Source organism: Oncorhynchus clarkii, chromosome 13 (genome assembly GCF_045791955.1).
Source record: "Oncorhynchus clarkii lewisi isolate Uvic-CL-2024 chromosome 13, UVic_Ocla_1.0, whole genome shotgun sequence".
Taxonomy (NCBI): domain Eukaryota; kingdom Metazoa; phylum Chordata; class Actinopteri; order Salmoniformes; family Salmonidae; genus Oncorhynchus; species Oncorhynchus clarkii.
This window is the reverse complement of record NC_092159.1, coordinates 38,055,159-38,080,004: the sequence shown is the minus strand read 5'-3', so window position 1 is coordinate 38,080,004 and position 24,846 is coordinate 38,055,159. Positions and strand designations below refer to the sequence as shown.

General features: G+C 45.6%; 1 protein-coding gene across 1 annotated transcript in view; it reads left to right on the top strand.

Moving 5' to 3' along the window:
• The first annotated feature begins 1,090 nt into the window (after positions 1 to 1,090).
• The window catches only part of LOC139364646 (synaptic vesicle membrane protein VAT-1 homolog), a 41,881-nt gene continuing 18,125 nt past the window's right edge, over positions 1,091 to 24,846 (top strand). Inside the window, exons 1-2 of the mRNA XM_071101570.1 lie at positions 1,091 to 1,787; positions 9,467 to 9,674. Coding sequence (XP_070957671.1) covers positions 1,368 to 1,787; positions 9,467 to 9,674 — 628 coding nt within the window. The 5' untranslated portion in view covers positions 1,091 to 1,367. The remainder of the gene's footprint in view (positions 1,788 to 9,466; positions 9,675 to 24,846) is intronic.

The following is a 24,846-nucleotide window of genomic DNA, read 5'->3' as shown; positions in this document are numbered from 1 at the left end:
TCCCAGTCCCTGCCGCTGAAAAACACCCCCACAGCATGATGCTGCCACAACCATGCTTCACTGTAGGGATGGTGCCAGGTTTCCTCCAGACTTGACGCTTGGCATTCAGGCCAAAGAGTTCAATCTTGGTTTCATCAGACCACATAATCTTGTTTCTCATGGTCTGAGAGTCCTTTAAGTGCCAACTCCAAGCGAGTTGTCATGTGCCTTTTACTGAAGAGTGGCTTCTGTCTGGCCACTCTACAATAAAGGCCTGATCAGTGGAGTGCTGCAGAGGTGGTTGTCCTTCTGGAAGGTTCTCCCATCCCCACAGAGGAACTCTAGAGCTGTGTCAGAGTGACCATTGGGTTTTTGGTCACCTCCCTGACCAATGCCCTTCTCTTCCGATTGCTCAGTCTTGGTGTTTCTTGGGGACCTTCGATGCTGCAGAAATGTTTTGGTACCCTTCCCCAGATCTGCGCCTCGACACAATCCTGTCTCTGAGCTCTACGGACAATTCCTTCGACCTCACGGATTGTTTTTTTCCTCTGACATACACTGTCAACTGTGGGACCTCATATAGACAGGTTGTGTGCCTTTCCAAGTCATGTCCAATCAATTGAATTTACCACCGGTGGACTCCCATCAAGTTGTAGAAACATCTCAAGGATGATCAATGGAAACAGGATGCACCTGAGCCTCAATTTCGAGTCTCATAGCAAAGGGTCTGAATACTTATGTGAATAAGGTATTTAAACAAATATATATATACATTTGCAAACAATGATAAAAACTTGTTTGTGCTTCGTCATTATGGGTTATGGTGTGTAGATAAATTAGGAAAACAATGTACACAAGGAGAAGCAAAGACAGACAGAGTGACAACAGAGGAGAACAAGAAGCACATACACAGACAGACAGTCAGGGGGGGGGGGGGGGGGGGGGAATGCCAGTGCTGAATTTATGTCCCAGCCCGTCCCTGGCTATGCCGAAATGTGTATAGGCGGACAGTCAGTTTCTCTATAAAATCCACTTCTCGTTCCTCATCCTCAGTTACTCCGCTCTCCAGGTTTTCTAGCTTGCCTCCTTCTCGTCCAACTCACACACACTGTCAGAGCGCGGAGTTGACAACCTCTGTCCACTTTAGCCGTTGCGAGGCAGCCTGCTCTTTCCTCAGCTGAAGCTCTCATTGACTCGGGTCTGTGTCCTAATGCAAGGCTGCTGAAGAAGCTCTGAGAATCAGGTTTTTTCTTCTCTCTTTGCTCCTGAATCCCTCAGATCGGACTCATCAACGCTTCATTACAGCAAAGCTCCTAAAAGACAAGAGAATACATAATAAGTGAACGTTTAATTTCAAGACTTGTCACTGCCTACTAATACTCTTCACGATGTCTGGCGATGATGCACCTGCTCAGCAGCAAAACGCCGAGGAAACAAAGCAAGAGAATGAACCCAGCGACGAGCCGAAAGCTGAGTCTAAGCCGGAGTCACCGCCAGTCAGTTCAACCGAGGCGGCAGCCACACCGGCGGCGACCGAGAAGGTCCCCGAGGAAGAGCAGTTTACCTACCGCTCCCTGGTACTTTCCGGCTACGGGGGCTATGATAAGGTGAAACTGCAGGTGAAGAAGGGGAAGCCGGCACTCAAGGCCGGAGAAGTCATGGTGCGGGTCAAGGCATGCGGGCTGAACTTTGCCGACCTGCTGGCCCGGCAGGGTCTGTACGACCGGCTGCCGTCCCCGCCTGTCACGCCGGGGATGGAATGCTCCGGGGAAATCGAGGCTGTGGGAGAAGAGGTGACGGATAGAAAAGTAAGCGCGCCGCATCCTCTCCGCTCTCTCCTCTCCATCTCTCTCATTTCACCTGCTTCTGAAGCCACTGTCCTAGAAATGATTTAGCCTACTCGTATGATTGCCTAGTAAACCTGACCATTTGACAATTTCCATGACCAATAATATGTTGTCGGCTACTTTGTTCCAAAGAAAGCACATTTGGTTAACTCATTTCTTGAGATATTTGGGTTCATATCAGGATGCTGTTTGATTTAGGGCGTGTCAGTCTTTGCTGTTTTGAACTGACAATTCCGTCTCACATGTGTTCATGTTAGTCATCTATTACCAGCATCACCATCATCACCACATTCAACATTAAAAGCCCAGGCCAATATATTTGAATATTTATGTTATCTGATTTCAAAATAAGACGGTCTATTTGTCCAAAGTCTCAAAACGACCAGAGAGTTGGAACAATGATAGCTCACAAGAATAATGTAGTCTAATTTCCCTCCTAATGCTTTGGAGGGTTATTGCAAGCCCAGTCACTGGTGCGTAAATGGAGAGCACTGGAGTACTCACTCAATCTTCTGAGTGGAAATTTACAAGTCGAGTAGTGCATTTCTTTTTTTTTTATTCTTCCAGCAAAGGACGCAATTGTTTAATTGGCAGTGAGTTCAATGAAGCCAGCGCCCCTCGTCTACCGACAATAAAAATGAGTTGCACCGGAGATTGACAGCTCCAAATTGGGAGTCGCGCCAGCGGCTAGACAGCTACCCCGCTGAAAGGCATGTAGCACTCGGTTCTGTGGATTTGGAGAGATTACAATGCTATCTCTACGTTTAGGTGATAGAAACATCAGGGGGGTGGACGACGCCACGCAGTAGTGACACGGTTGCCTTTGTTACGGAGAGCGACAGTGGCTCACGCACTAAGCGAACTGAAAGGGCGAGGCGAGGCGCAAGACCATGAGAAGACGAAAATTGAAATGATTTCTCGCGATATTCGTCAACAGACATGTCTTTGGGAAAGTCACAAATCACCAACCATTAAATCTTGTGATTTTTTTTTATCGATTTGAAATTAATATTGCCATATTCTGCATACAACGCTCATCTGTTTTTAGGGTATACACGGAGCATACCAAACATTAGGAACACCTACCTAATATTGAGTTGCACCCCCCTTTGGCCTCAGCACAGCCTCAATTCGTGGAGGCATAGATAATGCAAGGTGTGGAATGGGTTCCACAGGGATGCTGGTCCATGTTGACTCCAATGCTTTCCACAGTTATGTCAAGGTGGCTGGATGTACTTTGGGTGGTGGTCCATTCTTGATACACACGGGAAACGTTTGAGCATGAAATACACTGGAGAGTTGCAGTTCTTGACACAAACCAGTGCGCCTGGCACAGACTATCATACCGGTTCATAGGCACTTAAATCTTTTGTCTTGCCCATTCACCCTCTGAATGTCACACATACACAATCCATGTCTCAATTGTCTCAAGGCTTAAAAAACCTTCTTCAACCTGTCTCCTCCCCTTTCATCTACACTGATTGAAGTGGATTTAACAGGTGACATCAATGAGGGATCATGTAGCTTTCACCTGGATTCACCTGGTCAGTCTGTGTCATGGAAAGAGCAGGTGTTCTTAATGTTTTGTACAGTCAGTGTGTTTCCGTACTATGAATATTTTGAAAGGACTGTATTATTTTGCTTATCTGCTTATCTATCCTATGGCTTCACATAAATCCATTGTCATATAATCAGCATTACCTGTATGATAATGACATCGCCTATGCATGGATCATGCCAGGCTACCTCTCCTTGTTTGAATAGTGTGATGAGTCATGTTTTACTGCCGGTTACATTACTGCCGGCGTGGCAACGCCAACCACATCCTTTCAATGGCGCTAATAGCAACGTATTGTGCCTAACGACCCTTTAAACCTGTTACATTTATCACAATATCACCATTTAGACACACAGTAGCCCAGAGATATTGTTGCTATATTATTTGAACCTGAGACCAAACGCCATCACCGATCAAACTCCATGAGAGAACCACAAGGTTCACTCAGCACAAAGACTTGATGAATATTCATTGCTATTTTTACAACACCAATCGTATGTTCTGATGTTATAACCCTGCTGTCAACCTTTATTGCTCTTAAACAATTGAGGAACCTTTTGTTACAGAACTCATTGACATGAAGGCAAACCAAGTCTAGACTAATTCAAATAAGAACACTCTGCAATTGTTGCATTTGGACCATGTCAACAAGAGCCATTAAAGCACAAAAGACAATGTGCCAGATCAGTCTGCGTCCCAATGGCACCCTATTCTCTGTATAATGCCCAGAGGCCCTGGTCAAAAGTAGTGCACTGCATAGAGGATAGGGTGTCATTTGGGACGTACACTAATAAGATCAGTGCACCTCTGTCTCAGCAGGGAGTGGTCATGTCCCTGAAATCCACTGGACCTGAAGATCCGTAGGGATAAGAAGAGCATATAGAAGCGTCTATATACCAGAGTTATTGGCTCTGTGTCAGCCTTCGACAGCACATTGGTCCTACAGCATAATAATGGTCCTACAGCATAATAATGGTCCTACAGTATAATATATGATATGACCCATGTCCTATTATATACTTCCCTGGCCTCACTGCACTTTGCTATTCAAGCAGATTGGATTAGAAGGTCACACACACACGCGCATGCACGCGCACACACACACACACACACACACACACACACACACACACACACACACACACACACACACACACACACACAAACACTCACATACACCACACTGCATACTACCCCTACCTTCCCCCAACTCCAACTCCCTAAATTAAGAGCCAATCTTCCTAATGGATAGAGAGATCTCTGTGTTTTGGCAGGAGGGAGCTCACAGGGAATGTGCTGACCTTAGTTGCAGTCACTGTTTTTGGGAGGCTTCTGCTCTCTCTCTCTCTCTCTCTCTCTCTCTCTCTCTCTCTCTCTCTCTCTCTCTCTCTCTCTCTCTCTCTCTCTTCCTTTTTCAATCTCTTTCTCTCTCTCTCTCTCTCTCTCTCTCTCTCTCTCTCTCTCTCTCTCTCTCTCTCTCTCTCTCTCTCTCTCTCTCTCTCTCTCTCTCTCTCTCTCTCTCTCTCTCTCTCTCACACACACACATTCTCTCACACACACACATTCTCACACACACACACACACACACACACACACACACACACACACACACACACACACACACACACACACACACACACACACACACACACACACACACACACACACACACACACACACAAACAAACACAGACTCACAGAGACATGCACACATACACACACACTGTCACTGAGTCTGCAGTGACACAATGACTGGAAGTAGGTTAATACTACAGTGACATCACCCCGAATAACCGCACGAGCAGTGCAGGGAAAGGGGAAAGAGCGAGTAAGTGACAAAAATAGGGAAATATTCCAAGTTGCACTCTATTACTCATGACTGACAATCCTCAATCAGCACTTTTTTTCACTAAACCCTTTCCTTTTTTGAGAGTATAAGCTTTAGCTGAGCTCTGGTAGGACCTGACCCATATGTTCTGAATTATCTCCCTCCGGCCCACATTGTCAGTCTGGTATTTCCTCCGTCCCTCCTACCTCGCTCCGTTCTGTCCCTCTTGTCCTCCTCTTCGCTACAGATGGGAAGCACACTCGTAGCATGCGTTTTGCACCGTCTGTCTTGATAGTCGGCCACAAACAGCAAAGAGAGGAGAGAATCAGACGCCTGGAAACTTGGAGACAAACAGACATCGTATTTCTACGTTGTCGTTCTTTGTCCCTCTCGGTTCTGTTGAGTTTTTTATGAGTGTGTGTGCTTTCGTCAATGTTATAATTAATTAATAAGGCCCGTTGGGGTGTGTTATATGGCCAATATACTACAACTAAGGGCTGTTCTTCTGCACGAGTATGGAGTGCCTGGACACAGCTCTTAGCTGTGGTATATTGGCCGTAATCCACAATCCCCCGAGGTGCCTTATTGCTATTATAAACTGGTTACCAACGTAATTAGAGCGGGTAACCAGCTTTTGTCATAACAAAGCTGGCTTGGCATGTTTTGTCATACCGTGGTACATGGTCTGATATACCACAGCTGTCAGCCAATCAGCATTCAGGGCTCAAACCACCCAGTTTATAACAACTACTACAACCTGGGTGGTTCGAGCCCTGAATGTTGATTGGATGACTGCCGTGGTATATCAGAGCAAAACGTGAATGACAAAACATTTCTTTTTACTGCTCTATTTACATTGGTAACCAGTTTATAATAGCAATATGGCACCTTGGGGGTTTGTGGTATATGGCCAACATACCACGACTAAGGGCTGTGTCCAGGCACTCCGCGTTGTGTCGTGCAGAAGGACAGTCCTTAGCTGTGGAATATTGGCCATATACCACACCCCATCGGGCCTTATTGCTTAATTATAACACTGACGAAAGCACACACCCTCATAGAAAACTCAACAGAACCGAGAAGGACCAAGAACAACAACGTAGAAATTGTCATGATCGTCGTTAGAATCATCGGACCAAGGTGCAGCGTGGTATGGTTTCCACATGTTTATCTAGTGAAACGCACAGAACAATAAAGACAGAACGAAACGTGAAGTCAATGAAGTGCCAACAGGCAACTAAACATGAACAAGATCCCACAAACACAGGTGGGAAAAATAACGACTTAAATATGATCCCCAATAAGAGACAACGATTACCAGCTGCCTCTAATTGGGAATCGTACAAAACACCAACATCGAAAAATAAACTAGAACACAACATAGACATAGAAATACTAGATCACCCCCTATTCACGCCCTGACCGACTGACTATACCATAGAGAAACAATGGCTCTCTATGGTCAGGGCGTGACAGAAATAATGTCTGTTTGTCTCCAAGTTTGTGACTGTGAACAGTTCTAGCCTATCAGTAACAAGACTTGCTATTGTAGTACCGTAGTCATGGTAACAGCTGCAACGGTAGAAAGAGCAGGTAGAATGCACAGATTATAGGTCCAACTCAAGGTAGGTTCCTTCCGTGAACAGGGCGGGGCCGTGATCCTGACACATAAAATGCTCCTTGGATGACCCTCTCAGCCTCACACGGTTCACACATCAGCAGACGGAAGGGTTTATCATAGTCCAAAACGGTGTTCTAGAATATTGGACCGTTGGCCTTTCAGACTTTGGAAGTTTTAACACGGCTCAAGCAATTTTTCCAACCGTCAACACTTTCAAAAGAATAGAGGAGGCGTGCCGGAGACGCGTTCGCTGGGAATTATGGGCTGTGTGTCAACCGTGGACGGCGGTCTCAGAGCCCCGTAGCTATGTCACAATGGGACGCCTATAATTTGCGCTTAACAATGTTAGACGACAACACTGCTGGCACAACACAGTAGGATGAATACATTGTCCTTTAGTCTAACCTAGGCCCCATGAGAACATGAAGGTGCCATACGAAGTTCACAGCTACTCCTGCGTTTGAGACTAGAATCCATGATCTAACCAATTGGGGGCAAAAAGTTGATGAGATCGTCAAACCACATAACCTCCAACTTGTGGGCCACATACCCCCAAACCTGAATCACTAGTTGATAAAGGCCATTGGTGTACAGCAGCTGACTACAAGGCTCTTTGAGAAGCTTCCCCCTCATACACTGTGTGGTGACTTCATTAGAGGCTGGAGAGTCAAGGGGGAGGACATGAGAGAAGCAGGAGGGGGGCGGGGGAGGGGGGGGGGTCACACAGTAACGAGTGCTGTGATAGACAAGTCACAAGGAGGACTTTGGCCAAGAGTGTGTTTGAGTGGGACTCTGTTCTGTGTATCTGTTGTTCTTCTGTTTGCGTGTGTGCATGTGTGTGTGTGTGTTATTCTCGTGTGTGTGTGTGTGTGTGCGTACGTGTGTGTGCGTACGTGTGTGTGCGTGTGTGTGTGTGTGTGTGTGTGTGTGCGCGTGTGTGTGTGTGCACATGTGTGTGTGTGTGTGTGTGTGTGTGTGTGTGTGTGTGCGCGCATGTGTGTGTGTGTGTGTGTGTGTGACGGCCACTCACATGCCTTACATGGGCACACAATACTTGCCGATGTAGTTGAATGTGAGGGTTGAGTCATCAGTGTGTTTTCTGCTAGGCTCCAACGCCTATTGATCCTACCTGCCATGCTGGAGCTCCAATTAACAGACTGAGGGCAATGAGTTTCACCACAGACACAGGGAGATGGAGATGGGGAGAAGGATGGGCAGAGGGAAAGGAAGAGAGATAAAAATATGTAAAGATGTAGACTGATAGAAAAGGACCGAAAGAGAGAAAGAGGAAGGTCTCAAAACGCATCAGCTTGAGATGGGGATATAAAGGGAGGGAGAGTGAATGAGAGGGAAGAGGGAAGATCTCTCTAATTAGAGTGGATAGACAGACAGCGAGGCGCATCGCTCCCTCCAGACCATTAGAGAGGCCCGGGTGGGCGGGAGGATGGTGGGGAGGCTGGGGCGGGAGGAGTGGGTTTGTTCCTAGGAGGAGAGAGCTTGTCTTGTGCTCAACCATGGAGAAGAATCTGGCAGGGCCGCTGATGAGTGGAGAGCGGCCAGGGGAGAAGATGGGATCCATTGTCCTGTCTCACTGATGAGGAAGAGGGGAAACGGGCAACTCCTCGCACAGGGCCCATGGGAGGGAGGAGGAGAGAGGGAGGGAGATAGAGAAAGGGAGACAGGAGGAGGGAAGGAGATGGAAAAAGGAGGGGGTAGGCTGTGCAAGACAGAGAGAGTGAGACAGAGGGCGATAGAGAGAGAGAGAGACAATTAGAAGAGATACTGAAGGAGTGAGAGGGACAGACAGCGAGGAAGAGTGACAGGTTGAGGGAAAGGGAGAGGAGTGGAACGAGAGAAGGAAGGAGTCAGATGGATGCAGTGGTGGGGTGGAGGAGGGAGGAGGAAGAAAACAGGAAGAATGTTAGAATGCGGTGGTGGGCTCTGTTTCCTGTGTCCCTGGTGTTTCCCTCCCTGATTGGCCAGTCCCTCGGCAGGGGGGGAAGTTTACAATGGGGCTCTTCCTCCTGGACAGGCAGGAGAGGGTCGGAGGATCCTGCTGCTCTGATAAGCCCGAATGGGGACACGTCGCCCAAAATGACAAGCAGGGGAGAGGAGGGGAGGGGGGTTGGGGTGACAAGGAGGGAGGAGATAATTGTCAGAGAGAGAAGAGTAGCAGTGGGGGCTAATGCCATATCATGTTATGTTGTTGACTGTTGTCACAGTGTGTGGTCCGAGTGAATGTGCTAACCTATATAACAAACAACTAATGACAAAATAACTAACCTGACTGCCACAGTCATTTGCATTGTGAACTTTTGATTTGTAAAATTCCCCCAACACCAAACCACAAAACAGCTGATCCCTTGCTTTCCATCAACATATCCACTTGTAACTTGTGAACTAAATGACATGTCTACAGTAGATACACACTAGTTAGGGTTGCAAAATCCCACCAACTTTACCCACATTTCCAGGTTTCCCCCAAATCCTGTTTGGGTGCAGGATTTCCTGCCTATTCCCTCCTGATTCTGCGAATCTTCCAACCAGGATTCCTGGGAACCTTGGGAATTGTCAGAAATGTACTGGGATTTTGCAACCTTATAGTAAACCATGACACTTTCCCGTCCATGCAGGTGGGTGACAAGGTGCTTGTGCTCAACCGCTGTGGGCTGTGGCAGGAGGTGGCCGTGGTGCCCGCTACCCACACGTTCCTCATCCCAGAGGGCATGACTTTTGAGGAGGCCGCCGCCCTCCCCGTCAACTACATCACCGCCTACATGATGCTGTTTGACTTTGGCAACCTGAGGCCCAACCAGAGCATCCTCATTCACTCTGCTGCAGGTAGGAACCAATCACCATAGACACCGTGTAGGTAGGAACCAATGACCATAGACGCTGTGTAGGTAGGAACTAAATGCTATCACTGTTATAGGGACAGAACACAAAACAAGGCACAAACCCCATACAATTGAATCATAAGAGGCCCATAGAATTAGAGTAAGTACTATTGTAATTTTAATCCAGTGACACACAAATGTCTTATTATAAACTGGGTGGTTTGAGCCCTGAATTCTGATTGGCTGAAAGCCATGGTATATTCAACAAAATGTTTAGTTTTACTGCTCTAATTACATTGGTAACCAGTTTATAATAGCAATAAGGCTCCTTGGGTGTTTGTGATATATGGCCAACATACCACAGCTAAGGGCTGTGTCCAGGCACTCCGCCTTGCGTCGTGCGTAAGAACAGCCCTTAGCCGTGGTATGTTGGCCATATACCACACCTCCTCGGGCCTTATGCTTAAATATACACCCGCAGGCCAGCAGGGGGGTCTCTGCCATTCCAAGGAACATACATTACATGCATACAATGTGAATATGAATACATTCAGTGGGAAAACACAGTGATAAGTGATAAGTCTTGAATGGTGTAAAGTGCTGTCCAGTCCAGGTCAAGAATGTTGTGTACTATGACCACAAGGAAATGCATCAGTCGGATTGTTCCATAGCTCCTGTCTATGATTGTATATTATAACTATGTGAATTATGAGAAGTAGTAGTATTGTAGCTACTATGTAAGAGTACTGGAAATACTACTTAAGATCCAACCCAGTGTGTGTCAGTACTGAGTAGAGCAGAGAAGTGGTGAGAGTTGGAGGAGCACCTGTCACCTGGCTTTTGGGGGTCAGAGTGCACCGTGTGGGGGTGGAGGAATGGGGGGAACGGGGGAGTGAGGGGGTGTAAGCACCTGGGTATGGGTGTGTTGAGGTTTTGAGTGTTATTGAGCGTAAGAGTGTCTCAGTTGTGTGTCAAGGACAAGGCCAGCTGGTCACCATGGAAGGTTTTTTTCATTCTTCCTGTGTGTACAGTACATGCAGCGTGCAGCGTGCATCTGTGTATGTAATGTACGGGAATCAGAGAGGTATCATCTGCTGTTTTGGTTAAGGACTAGTGCATTTTTTGGAGGTAAGGGAGTGCAAAAAAATATATTTAAATGACATAATAATTTCCTCAATCAATGTTTGTACTGACAGATGTAGCCTATGGGAACTCATTGTAGAATAGGCCTAGGCATAACATGCATCCTCCAATTGCAACTTCTGCCTACTGTATGCCCAGACATATTGTCTCAAGAAAATGTTCTATTTGTAATACTCTCAAACACCAAGTTAGGCATACCTCATTTCAAAATAGGAATGATAAGGATAATTCTTCAGGTTTTACCGGGGGAAACATCCAAACTGCATCTGCATCAGTAAAATGCAAATGAATCATTATGGGATCTTTCGAGACATTGATTCTGCTTTGATCCAACTTTACAAAACAAGCATCACTGTGAGAAGTGATAATATCATATTTGTAATAACAACAAGTGATGACCAGGACTATCAGGCGTAGGCGTCATATCTTGATGAGTGCTATTTTAAGTGATTGGAGAGCCCTTCCTGGTGCTGAAAGGACAGCGCCAGAATTGCGCAACGTTGTTAAAGAAGTTGAACCAACTTGTGTTGCTGAAGGACAGCTCTGTCATTCGGCCAGTTCAGGAACAAACAACAATCATTTCCCGTATAACCGAATAGGCCTACGACTACGTGGGATAGCTATTTGTAGGCTATAGCCTAATCTAAATATAATTACATATAGCGTACTATCATTGCACTGTTTGCGAAGAGAGCTTTCGTTGCAAGTAGGTGTTTCATTGTATTGTGTAGCTTACACTACGCTGTATCATAAATCAACTTTGATTTGATTAGCTTGAACACACGGTTACAGTATACCATATTACAGAATAAAAGTCAACAGAGGTGAACTATCAATTCATGAAATTTATTTGCACAGATTAAACATGCTATCAAATCAATTGACCAAGTAGTGAACAGAAATCATTACTACGTAGAAATTCAGGAAATGTGTTTAAAAACAGCCATAAAATCAAGCTTTTGGTGTAGTGTATTCATGCATCTCAATAAACTATAACCTATATGCATTATTACCTCCAACTTGGCCCAATTCACATTTACTGTAAGAGTGTATGTTTTCCATCTATTGGTTACACAGACTTTTGGCCTCCCATCCCATTCCCATCCTAACCACCTCAGCGCTGGCTTCGTATTCATGTTACCTGATGAAATTGCTGTACAATATGATCTTGTTGCCATCTGATGCACATGCAGATGTCATAAATCAGCACTGCAGAGCTCTCCCTGTACTATGCAGTGCCTTGATTGTATTACTGTTGATGATATCTGGAAATGTGCATGTACATCCTGGCCCACCTACTGTTGCTGACGTGTGCTCTGATATCTGCTTCACTGATTTCTCCTCTCGTAAAAGCCTGGGTTTTCTGCACGTTACCACTAGAAGCTTATTACCTAAAATGAATCAATGGAAAGTGTGGGTTCACAGCTCCAATCCAGATGTGTTGGTCATTACTGAGACGTGGTTAAGGAAGAGTGTTTTGAATACTGATGTTAGCCTTTCTGGTTATAACCTTTTTCGGCAAGACCTTTCAAAGGTGGGGGAGCGGCAATCCTTACCAAGGATCACCTTCAGTGCTCGGGTTGTCTCCACCAAGTCTGTCCCCAAACAATTTGATTAGCTGGTTTTAAGCATTCAACTTTCAAATAGCTCTTTGTTGACTGTTGATGGGTGCTATTGTCCTCCATCAGCACCGGCATGTACCCTACCTGCCCTAAGCTCCCTCCTGGCCCCTTACACTAAATCTGAATTTGTCCTGCTAGGTGACCTAAATGATTCTTGGACCTTCTTTTTGATATTTTCAGTGGTATAACAAACACTCATAAAGAAAATGAGAATTAAAACCAGGTCCAGCCCCTTGTTCAACCTTGACTCCACCTCAAGAATTCCATTTGCAAAAGGCTCTGCATACGCATACTCAGGCTAACTGGCTCTTGTTCAGGCAAATGAGAAATTAGTGCACTCAGGCTATCCGGAAGGCCAAAGTTACTTACTTTAAGGAGCAGTTCTCTCTCTGTTGGTCTAACCCCAAGAAGTTCTGGAAAACGGTTAAAGACTTGGAGAATAAACCCTCCTCCTCACAGCTACCCATGTCCCTTAAAGTTGATGATGTGGTTGTTACTGACAAGAAGCACATGGCTGAGCTCTTTAATCACCACTTCATTAAGTCAGGATTCCTATTTGACTCAGCCATGCCCCCTTGCCCGTCCAACATTTCCTCATCTCCCACCCCTTCTAATGTGACTGTCCCCGATGCTTTTCCCTCTTTCTCCCCTGCCCCGCAACAAAGTTTGTCTCTGCAGGCAGTCACTGAGTCCGAGGTGCTAAAGGGGCTCCTGAAACGGACCCCCAAAAACATCTGGGTCAGACCCTTTCTTCTTTAAGGTTGCTGCCCCTGTCATCGCCAAGCCTTTCTCCAACTTTTTTTTAACCTGTCTCTCCTTTCTGGGGAGGTTCCCATTGCTTGGAAGGCAGCCACGGTTTGTCCTTTATTTAAAGGGGGAGATCAAGCTGATCCTAACTGTTATAGGCCTATTTATATTTAGCCCTGTTTATCAAAAGTGTTGGAAAAACTTGTCAATAATCAACTGACTGGCTTTCTTGATGTCTATAGTATTCTCTCTGGTATGCAACCTGGTTTCCACTCAAGTTATGGATGTGTCACTGCAACCTTAAAGGTCCTCAATGATCTCACCATTGCCCTTGATTCTAAGCAATGTTGTGCTGCTATTTTTATTGACTTGGCCAAAGCTTTTGATATGGTAGACCATTCCATTCTTGTTGGCCGGCTAAAGAGTATTGGTGTCTCTGAGGGGTCTTTAGCCTGGTTTGCTAACATCCTCTCTCAAAGAGTGCAGTGTATAAAGTCAGAAAATCTGCTGTCTCCGCCACTGCCTGTCACCAAGGGAGTACCCCAAGGCTCCATCCTAGGCCCCACACTCTTCTCAATTTACATCAACAACATAGCTCAGGCAGTAGGAAGCTCTCTCATCCATTTATATGCAGATGATACAGTCTTATACTCAGCTGGCCCCTCCCTGAATTTTGTGTTAAATGCTCTACAACAAAGCTTTCTTAGTGTCCAACAAGCTTTCTCTATCCTTAACCTTGTTCTGAACACCTTCAAAACAAAGGTCATGTGGTTTGGTAAGAACAATGCCCTCTCCCCACAGGTGTGATTACTACTTCTGAGGGTTCAGAGCTTGAGTTAGTATACCTCATACAAGTACTTGGGAGTATGGCTAGACGGTACACTGTCCTTCTCTCAGCACATATCAAAGCTGCAGACTTTGCTAAAGTTAAATCTAGACTTAGTTTTCTCTATCATAATCGCTCCTCTTTCATCCCAGTTTCCAAACTAAACCTGATTCACATGACCATCCTACCCATGCTAGATTATGGAGACATCATTTATAGATCGGCAGGTAAGGGTGCTCTCGAGCGGCTAGATGTTCTTTACCATTCGGCCATCAGATTTGCCACCAATGCTCCTTATAGGACACATCATTGCACTCTATACTCCTCTGTAAACTGGTCCATCTCTGTTTTAACGTTGCAAGACCCACTGGTTGATGCTTATTTATAAAACCCTCTTAGGCCTCACTCCCCCCCTATCTGAGATATCTACTGCAGCCCTCATCCTCCACATACAACACCAGTTCTGCCAGTCACATTCTGTTAAAGGTCCCAAAAGCACACACATCCCTGGGTCGCTCGTCTTTTCAGTTCGCTGCAGCTAGCGACTGGAACGAGCTGCAACAAACACTCAAACTGGACAGTTTTATCTCCATCTCTTCATTCAAAGACTCAATAATGGACACTCTTACTGACAGTTGTGGCTGCTTTGCGTGATCTATTGTTGTCTCTACCTTCTTGCCCTTTGTGCTGTTGTCTGTGCCCCATCATGTTTGTACCATGTTATGTTGCTACCATGTTGTTGTCATGTGTTGCTGCCTTGCTATGTTGTTGTGTTAGGTCTCTTTTTATGTAGTGTTGTGTTGTCTCTCTTGTCATGATTTGTGTTTTGTCCTATATTTATATTTTTTATATTTGTATTTTTTAATCCCAGCCCCCGTCCCCGCAGGAGGCCTTTTGCCTTTTGGGAGTCCGTTATTGTAAATAAGAATTTGTTCTTAACTGACTTGCCTAGATAAATAAAGGTTTAAAAAAAAGGGAGGGGGCGTGCGACACTGTGTTCCCCTTGGTCTGGTAGTGTAGTGATGTCCCAAATGGCACCCTAATCCCTATATAAATCAAATCTAATTTTATTAGTCACATGCGCCGAATACAACAGGTGTCTCTATAAATGATGTCTCTGTAATCTAGCATGGGCAGGATGGCCATGTGAATCAGGGTTAGTTATAACCTTACAGTGAAACACTTACTTACGAGCCCCTAACTAACAATGCAGTTAAAAAAAAAAAATTGTAATTAAAGAGCAGCAGTAACATAATAGTAGTGCACTACCCTTGATCAGAGCCTATATAGGGAATTATATTCCATTTTGGACACAGTCTACGCAGGTCTGGACCTCTGGTTTCTCATGGCTCCCAGCCAGCTTACTGACTCCATAACAAACATTTGCCTAACAGCCTCTTTGCCTGAAGCATAATTATTCTTAGCGCTTTCTTTCTTTTTGAAATCCCTCATGATATTACACACACCCACTCAGGGTCACGAAGCAATCTATAGATGTATATATTTGTCACTGCTTGTAGAGGCAATTTAATTGAAAATGCAGTTATTGTGTTTGTAACGGTAAAGGCAGTCGGTACACTAGCTGCAGCAGCGGAGGCACTTTAGATGCATTTCTTTTGAGTACACACATTTCGGCCCTATTCCCACTACGAGAGATGAAGGAGAGTCTGAGTGGTGAGATTTCTACTTTTCAATTCCCATCACATCCTTGCCTCACCTTTTGTTGTGGCTGGCAACGCGACATTCTTGCTCCCCAGCTCAACTTGACCGTAAATATCGCAGTAGCCACTAGCCAGGAAGCAAAAAGAACAATCCAACAACTTATCTTCTAAAACATATTACAATATTGAATAATGCAACCTAACCATATTACACTCTTGAATAATTCAACACTCCACAAGCATGTGCAGACAATGAAAGGATTTATTTTGTTGTCCGTATGGAACACAAGGGATATGAACAGGGTCTCCCACATCTTAGACCTTTAGACCAAGAGGAAATTCCCTCTTGGATCGAGGGCAGACATTGGTTTGGAAGTTTGCAAGCGGGGCTACCTCATCACGAGACCATGACTGACTCATGTCTGCCACATTTATCCCCCTTTGACCTCCTCCCCTATGAGAGACCACCCCACGTTGGGCGCCATGGTGACACGCGGGATATAAACCTGGGTCCAGTGTCCAAAAAGAATCTCAGAAAATATCCTAGGAATCCTGATAAAACTGTTTTTAAGTTAAAAAAATATATAACTCCCAGCACAGAGTGTTTTAGGATGATGTTAAGACACAGCTCAGACAAACTCTGAGCCAGGAGTAAAATCAACTCAAAAAAGCTTATCTCAGCTGGTAATCACGACAGTTTGAAGAACCGCAAAGGAAAGATAGTGATGACGCTCATTGACATTGTTGCAAATGATGGGGAAGATGTAGTGATGGCGCCCGAGGTTAGGCCTGCCGTCTTATCGGCTCTCAACCAATCATGCTATTGTTTTTATTGCGTTGTTCGTAACATAATTTGTACATAATGTTGCTGCTACCATCTCTTAATAACTTTTGGACATCAGAACTGGGATTATTCACCTCAAGTCGGACGAGTTCTTCTTCAATGAGTCGGCCGTAAGGGATATACTGCAAATACCCGACCAGGCCCCGATCCCCGTGATTCGCTGGAGAAGGAAACTGAGATTTCGAGGCAAAAGATCCGGGTGCCTTGTGAGGATCAGGCAACGACTGGCTAATCTGCCCTTGCCTTCCGTTCTACTAGCTAACTTTTAATCACTGGAAAATAAATAAAAAACTGTATATTACAGTATATATTACAGAAATGCAGCCATGTTGACAAAATCTATCTTATGTTTCACTGAGTCGTGGCTGAACGACAACATTAATAACATACAGCTGGCGGGTTATACACTCTATCGGCAAGACAGAACAGCAGCCTCTGGTAAGACACAGGGTGGGGGCCTCTGCATTCATGTAAACAACATAAGCATGATATCTAAGGAAATCTCAAAGTTTTGCTCGCCTTCTCATGAGAAGCTGTAGACCACACTATCTACCTAGAGTTTTTTTTGTAGCTGTCTACATACCACCACAGAGCGAAGCTGGCACTGAAACCGTACTCAATGAGCTGTATTCCGCCATAAGCAAACAGGAAAACGCTCACCCAGAGGTGGCGCTCCTGGTGGCCGGTGACTTTAATGCAGGGAAACTTAAATCAGTTTTACCGAATTTCTATCAGCATGTTAAATGTGCAAAATAAATTCTAGAACACCTTTACTCCACACACAGGGACGCGTACAAAGCTCTCCCTCACCCTCCATTTGGCAAATCTGACCATAACTCTATCCTCCTGATTCCCGCTTACAAGCAAAAATTAAAGCAGGAAGCACCAGTGACCAGGTCTATAAAAAAGTGGTCATATGAAGCAGATGCTAAATTACAGGACTGTTTTGCTAGCACAGACTTGAATATGTTCTGGGATTCTTCCGATGGCATTGAGGGGTACACCACATCAGTCACTGGCTTTATCAATAAGTGCATCAAGGATGACGTCCCTACAGTGACTGTACGTACATACCCCAACCAGAAGCCATGGCTTACAGGCAACATTTTCACCGAGCTAAAGGGCAGAGCTGCTGCTTTCAAGGAGTGGGACTCTAACCCAGAAGCTTATAAGAAATCTTGCTATGCCCTCCAACAAACCATCAAACAGGCAAAGCATCAATACAGGACTAAGATTGAATCGTACTACATCGTACTACACATCTAGTCAAATGGCTACCCAGACTATTTGCATTGCCCCCTCCCCTCTCCACACCACTGCCACTCTCTGTTGTCATCTATGCATAGTCCCTTTAATTAACTCTACCTACATGTACATACAACCTCAACTAACCGGTGACCACGCACATTGACTCTGTACCGGCACCCCCTGTATATATTGATATTTTTTACTGCTGCTCTTTAAATTTGATTTGATTAGACAAAGCCTGCAGTCCAAACACGTTCATTTTACCCACTCAGCCCTTGCGCTAGCCACTTTCCCTCGGGGGAATTCCTGTCGAAACCAGATGCAGTTTGATTGCCATCTTAAGTTGAGGTCCAATTGCCCTCTAGGCCCTTGACTTAGCTTGAGGGAGTGAGTGGAGAACTTTGATCACTTGTGGGATTGATATGACCCACAATTCAATGCAAACTGTATTCATGTTTCAAACTCTGGTGGCCGCGAAATGTAAAATTTTGTCAACATGGCTGCATTTTCGGCATGTGAGACAAAATGATGACACTAGCTTGCTAAACAATTTCTATAGATAACATAGATTTTTGCATTGGCAAATGGGAATGATGCTCAAATGTCTTAGTCTCATAGTGAGGAGCCTATAAAATGTAGCTAGCTTCATAAACATAGTTTTCAGAAATGGATTGGAATAAATGACCAAGCTATAAAACTAGCTAGCCAGCTCTGGCTAACTGTAGCTAGCTACTTGACAGGAGTGCTAGCTAGCTATGTTAGCTTTCTAGGTACGTTAATAGCTTTAGGTTGGTTGTTTTTAAACTCAACTTCAAGATACCCTCTCCGATCATCACTCCCCCTCACATGGGAAAGGTACATTTAAGGTACACTCGTATGTGACGATGTAAAAAGTTATTCAAGGGCTGAGGGTATAGAGCCGGTGGCTGTCTACTTTGCTTTTGGACTGCAACCCAAGAGAAAATTCCCTCTTGCGCTGAGGGCAGACACTGGTTTTGAAGTTCGCAGGCGGGGCTACTTCATCACGTGACCATGACCGACTCATGTCCCCTACATGTACACATTGAAGTGCTGACAATATTCAGCTAACTCAAGTAACATTAACATACCAATACTGAATGTTTACCCCTCCCATATGAATATAAGAGACAGTAACGTTATCATACAGTGTCATTCATATTATAATATAGGCTACACAGCTTGCTAGGTAACGTTAGCTAGCATCCTCACATAAACATGCTGGCTGTAGCTATATGCTGACTGTTAGCTGAACCATAGCTAGATAGGAGCTCTTAGGCTTACACTTGCTACCATTTAAAGTAACCTTTGAACAAACCAGGCATAATTTTATCATTATCATGGAAGCCATTATATGAGGGAAAAGATCATTGAGACCGAAGCGATGATAATTCTCTGGGGAGTAGCTTCTTGCCTGGACCTCAGTGCAGTCAAACAAAATAAAAAAATACACGGTTGAGATATAAAGCTACGGCGATCATTTCAGAATGTAACAGGCTGCTACTACAATTTCAGGTACAAATTCAATAAAATAAGTCAATAAAATAAGAAAAAATTACTGTGTTTCAGCTGTTTCAAAAACATTGCTATGCTATTCAAATGTTTATTGTAAGAGTGTTGTCTTAACGAGACAATTCTGTTTACACTGCCCTGCGTAGAGGGGGGCAACCTGTGTTGTCTCTCTTGTCGTGATGTGTGTTTTGTCCTATATTTTATTTTAATTTATTTTTCTTTTTAATCCTAGCCCCCATCCCTGCAGAAGGCCATTTGCCTTTTGGTAGGCCGTCATTGTAAATAAGAATTTGTTCTTAACTGACTTAAACTGACCTTAACTGACCTTTAAATAAAGGTGAAATAAGTAAAACAAATAAAAATAAACTGTCAAGCAAGTGTCGTTCGCTACCTCCGGTCGACAAGTTCACAAGTTTACATTGCAGTATATATGTAGCCGACATACTCAAGTAAGTGTGAAGACCTCTTAGTCCACATCCACCCGTGTTTTGCCCCTAGCTAACACCTCTGGTTGGTTGGATCATGTGGCCTCCTCCCCTCACATGGCTGTGGAAGGTATAGGGTAATGATGTTGCTGCAGCCCGAGAGTCTGTCAGAGCATGTTTCTGATTTTAGACTCTAGATTAGTGTCAGATATCAAACAGTGTGTGTGTGTGTGTGTGTGTGTGTGTGTGTGTGTGTGTGTGTGTGTGTGTGTGTGTGTGTGTGTGTGTGTGCCTGTTTGTGTGTACAACCGCAACCGCACTAATGGTACAGTACGTGCATGCTTTTCTATTAGGGTCGTTGTGTGTCAGTGGATGTCTGTCTTGCTCTTGCACCGCCGAGATTAAAAACACAACCACCTATTTGAACCATATCTTTAACCTACAGTTTTACAAGACGCATGTCTTTAATAGTGAACACAGACAGCTTTTTAACAGGATTCAGTGACTCCGTTTGTACAGCTATGGTATATTAAAACCGTGGGTGGTACACACAAGGAGCCATTTCTCATATCCAGTCTCAGGGCATGGCCAGACAGATATTATTTAATTGTCTGTCATATTTTTTACTGGCAATAAATCAATATATAGATCAACAGCCGGCTTCTTATCGTGGCGACCACAGAGTCATTGTTTGATGAGCAAATCTTCTGCTTCCGCTGTCATCAGTCTCTTCATCAATGTTACTTGGTTTCTTCCCTCTTATCGGCCTGTGGTGCCGTAGAGCCATGCTGGTGAATGAGAGACTTCTAGAGCTCTATGTGGCTCTATGGGGGTGCTGCTTGGCGCTGTCAACAGGCTGCTAACTTGTTGACTCCCACTGTGAGGACCCAGGCAGAGAGGTGTCTAGCTCATTGCCTGCAGCAGCACCACCCCCCACCCACCTCATGACAAGGAAAGATACTGTATGTCCTCTCCTCTCCAACATAATTGCCACTGTCAGTGTTTTAGCTCTCTGGAGATTACATAGGCCAACTCTGTCCTTGTACCCGAGAGAAGAGACTTCAGCTAAGACACTGGCGTGTCAGTGTCATGGCTGTGTGTGAACCGTGAACGTTGACTGACCCCAGCTGCCTCTCTCTCTCGTGGGCCTGTGGGCCGGCCGTTCCTGTCCCCTCTCCCCGAACAATGGCATGTTGTTCTCCTACCATCCCGCCCTCTCTGTCCGCTGGGCTCGCACATCTGCATCCTCCCGTCCTCCACCTCCCCTCCTCCCCCCTCTGCATGACTCCCACCGGGGAGGCTCCTCATGACCATGGCGTATCAGTGCTCGATACCTCATCATCGGGGAGAGTGCATACATTTCCCCCTTTGTTTTCTCCAGAGGGACAGGGCAAGGGAAGGAGTGCAGTGACATTTGGATATGTTTGGGGGGGGTCCACTGTGCCCGGCCAAGAGCCTTTTCCTGCAACCTCTCCCTGAACTGAACCCTGTGTTTATGGATTAGGTCTGACCAGCAGCCCTGCATGCCACCACGCCCACTAACACACACACGCACATTAACACACACGTGCGCATGCACACACACACATACACACACACACGTACATACACACTTGACTGGGCCTTGGCCTGATTGGTCTGACTAACATTACCCTGTATCCACATTAGAGAGAGGAGAGGAGAGGAGAGGAGAGGAGAGGAGAGGAGAGGAGAGGAGAGGAGAGGAGAGGAGAGGAGAGGAGAGGAGAGGAGAGGAGAGGAGAGGAAGACGATAATGGAAGAGAAGAGAAAGAGGTGTCAGAGTATAGAGAAAAGTACAGAGTTGTTGATGTTACCTGCTCACTCTACACTCTTAGAAAAAGGGTTCCAAAAGGGTTATTCAGCTGTCCCTATAGGAGAACCCTTTTAGAGTCCAGGTAGAACCCTCTGTGGAAAGGTTTCCACATGGAACCCAAAGGGGCTCTACCTGGTACTAAAAATGGTTCTTCAAAGGGTTATCCTATGGGGACAGCCGAAACGTTTTAGGTTCTAGATAGCACCTTTTTCTCTAAGAATGTAAGATGTCGCTCAATATGAAATACAGACAGAATATCACTTTGTTAGTTTGTCCTACAATTTCAGACAAATCATGTCTCTATTTCAGCATATCCTTTCGCAGTCTACAATGACTCCCCACTGTCTGACTACCCCGGTGCTGTATGGCTTACCCTAGTTCAGTGAATGCTAATAAGAGCTGTGTTGGAGAGGAGAGGAGAGGAGTCCTGGTTGTGTTTGTTTTCTGGGCCTAGCTGGCTGGCATCATACCCAGACGCAGATCAGCTGCACTGATAGCACAGGAAAACCAGGGCATGCAACCTCCCCTCCGCAGCCTCCCCTCCACTCCAACCTCCAACCCACCCTCCAATCAGAATACACTCTCACTCACAACCGTTGCCTTCTGACCCCATTCAACTTAAGCCCCTCCACCCACACACACACACACACACACACACACACACAGGTGTGTATGTCTGTACATTTGAGTTGGTATTTATTTTTCTACGTTGTGAGTTTGTGTTAGGAAGAATGTGTTTGTTTGTGCATGGTTATCAGTGGGTTTCATGAGAACATGTCTGTTTGTGTTTGTGTGTACAATGAGTGTATGTGTTTGTTACTTTCTCTGTGTGCGTTGGCATTGTGTGAATTCTCACTCAGGAAATCGCAGGTTCTGCCTTCTCGCACAGGATGTGTGTTGTGAATTCACTCACCCAGTCACTAGAAAAGTGCATCCTATAGGTGGTACAGAGTGGAACCTACCCTACGAGAAAGCATACTAAAACACTCAGCGAGTTCACAGCTCCACAGAGCAAGGGGACAACACTATGGTACGTAGCACGGAGTCATCTCTCCTTGTAGCAGACACAGACACACACCCACTCCCGTGCTATGCTCACACACACACACACGTGAGCCTCGTGTAGGATTTGCACAATAACAGAGAAAGAAACGTTGCTCAATCATGTCCGACTTGTTGATCTCTTGTTCACCGTCCCTTTGCTAACGATAGGATTCTTGGGTTTATGGTTTTATTCCATTCTTTGTGAGCCACAGGCACGACAGGCTAATGATAGGGTGTGGGAGAGGGTACGCCTGGAGAGGGGAGGCACAGAGAATGACACGGGGGCAGACAGCATGGAACCCTGACGTGACATGAGTGGCCCCACATCTCTCCGGGATTAGCATTAGCACGCATGCTCACTAGTGTTAGCATTGCTAGCACCATAGGGCCCACACCTATAACCACAACCTAGCCTTTTTAGCTTCGAAGTGACAGTAAGCACGGTCTGAGGTGCGTTAGCTTCTCCATTTGAGTTATGCTAAGAAACTAGCTCTATATGAGGAAGTGGCCGAGCAAGCTTACCTCTTAAGCACCGTTCAGACAGATGTGGTCAGTGTGTGGATGACTGTGAGAAAGTGCCTGTGTGCACTGACTGTACTATGGTATGAGTAGTAGGAGGTTTGAGTGTTCTCCTTCCCTTTGTGAAATCTCAACAACATTTAGTGGCCCCACCCTCTCCTCACGTTGAACTCTGGGTGTGGACACACACATCATACTGGACTAAATAGTAAAGTGAATTCCACAGTGTTTTGGACAAAATTCCTATTCAGTCAAGAAGAGCGTGTTATTGAGACCCAGAGTGTATTTGGTGCCAAAAGAGGTGTGTGTGTGTGTGTGTGTGTGTGTGTGTGTGTGTGTGTGTGTGTGTGTGTGTGTGTGTGTGTGTGTGTGTGTGTGTGTGTGTGTGTGTGTGTGTGTGTGTGTGTGTGTGTGTGTGCGTGCGTGCGTGTGTGCGTGCGTGCGTGCGTGCGTGCGTGCTGTTCCTCCCTACACACCCTGGTCAGTAGACGAGGGACAGAGAGAGAAGACAGCGCTTTTGACGGCCCCGTAATTTTCTCAGTGAAACCAATTCAATTGAATCCCAAGCAGAACGAATGGAATTAGGCGCGGGAATTTGCTTAAGTTGCCATCTTCGCACAGACAATGATTTAGTGTTCAGGCAATGGGTTCGTGTTCACGGGACGACCTCACGTCACATTGCCAGGAGAATGAAGGGAAGAAAAAACAGGAAGACAAGGAATGGAAAGAGAGACAGATTGCCCTGGTCCACATATACAGCAGATGAGAGAGAGAGATGGAAAGGGGGCACTGACAGGGGAGAGAGGGAGGAGGTTTGGGAGAATCTAGTGAGAAATACCAAGAGAACAATGTGAACCAAAACAATGGGTTACCGATGGGTTAACTGTTTAATCTGAGCACATATTTGTGAAGATTAGCAGATATGAACAGACTTTTCATCCAGACTGTTTCTGTCTGCAGTCTCTCTCCTACCTCAGCTTATCTCTCTCTCTGTGTTGGGGGGGTGGGGGCTCTTGGCAGTGCTGGACTGGGTCTTGTGATGGGGGATCAGTCACAAGACGGGCAGACAGGCCCTGGATCTGTGGTTCTCAGGGGGTTCCAGCCAGACACGGGTGCCCCCTCCTCCCTATCTAACACAGGTGGAAGAGTGGGACAGAGTGGTCGGGAGATATAGGCAGGCGCCAACTCGAAAATATCAAAACTATGTCCTACCCCGACAGCCTAAACACTTCATATTGACTACACACATTACTGGTTTGCAATATCAAAGTATATTTGGGAGCAGAAGTCCATGTTGCGAGGAAGCATATAAAAAGGCTCTCCTTTTTTGGCATCCTTCAGGTTAAGCAATTTCTCATCTCTCCACCTCCACACCTGCATACACACTCGTCTACTCTCAGCTGGCTTTAGGTAAGTCGTTATATGGTTATTGGGTGGGTGTTACTGGCTGATCTGTCACATATTACCCCTGGATGAGCTTCTGATTGCCTCCAAATGCCTCCTGTTTTGCCTGGAGGAAAAACAGCCAATGAATCAAAATGGCTCCTTTGCTCAGTCGTCGCCGCCAATTTGGCCTGGGTTTCCCTGGCAACGCAAACTTGGTTTCTCTCTGAGGACAGAACGACAGGGAGAGATAGTTCTAGCTGTTAGGAGGCAGGCTGACTCACTGACAATGCCATCCAACAGCAACACCGTTGCTCTTGTTATTTCATCAAGTTCTTGCCTGCGTTCCA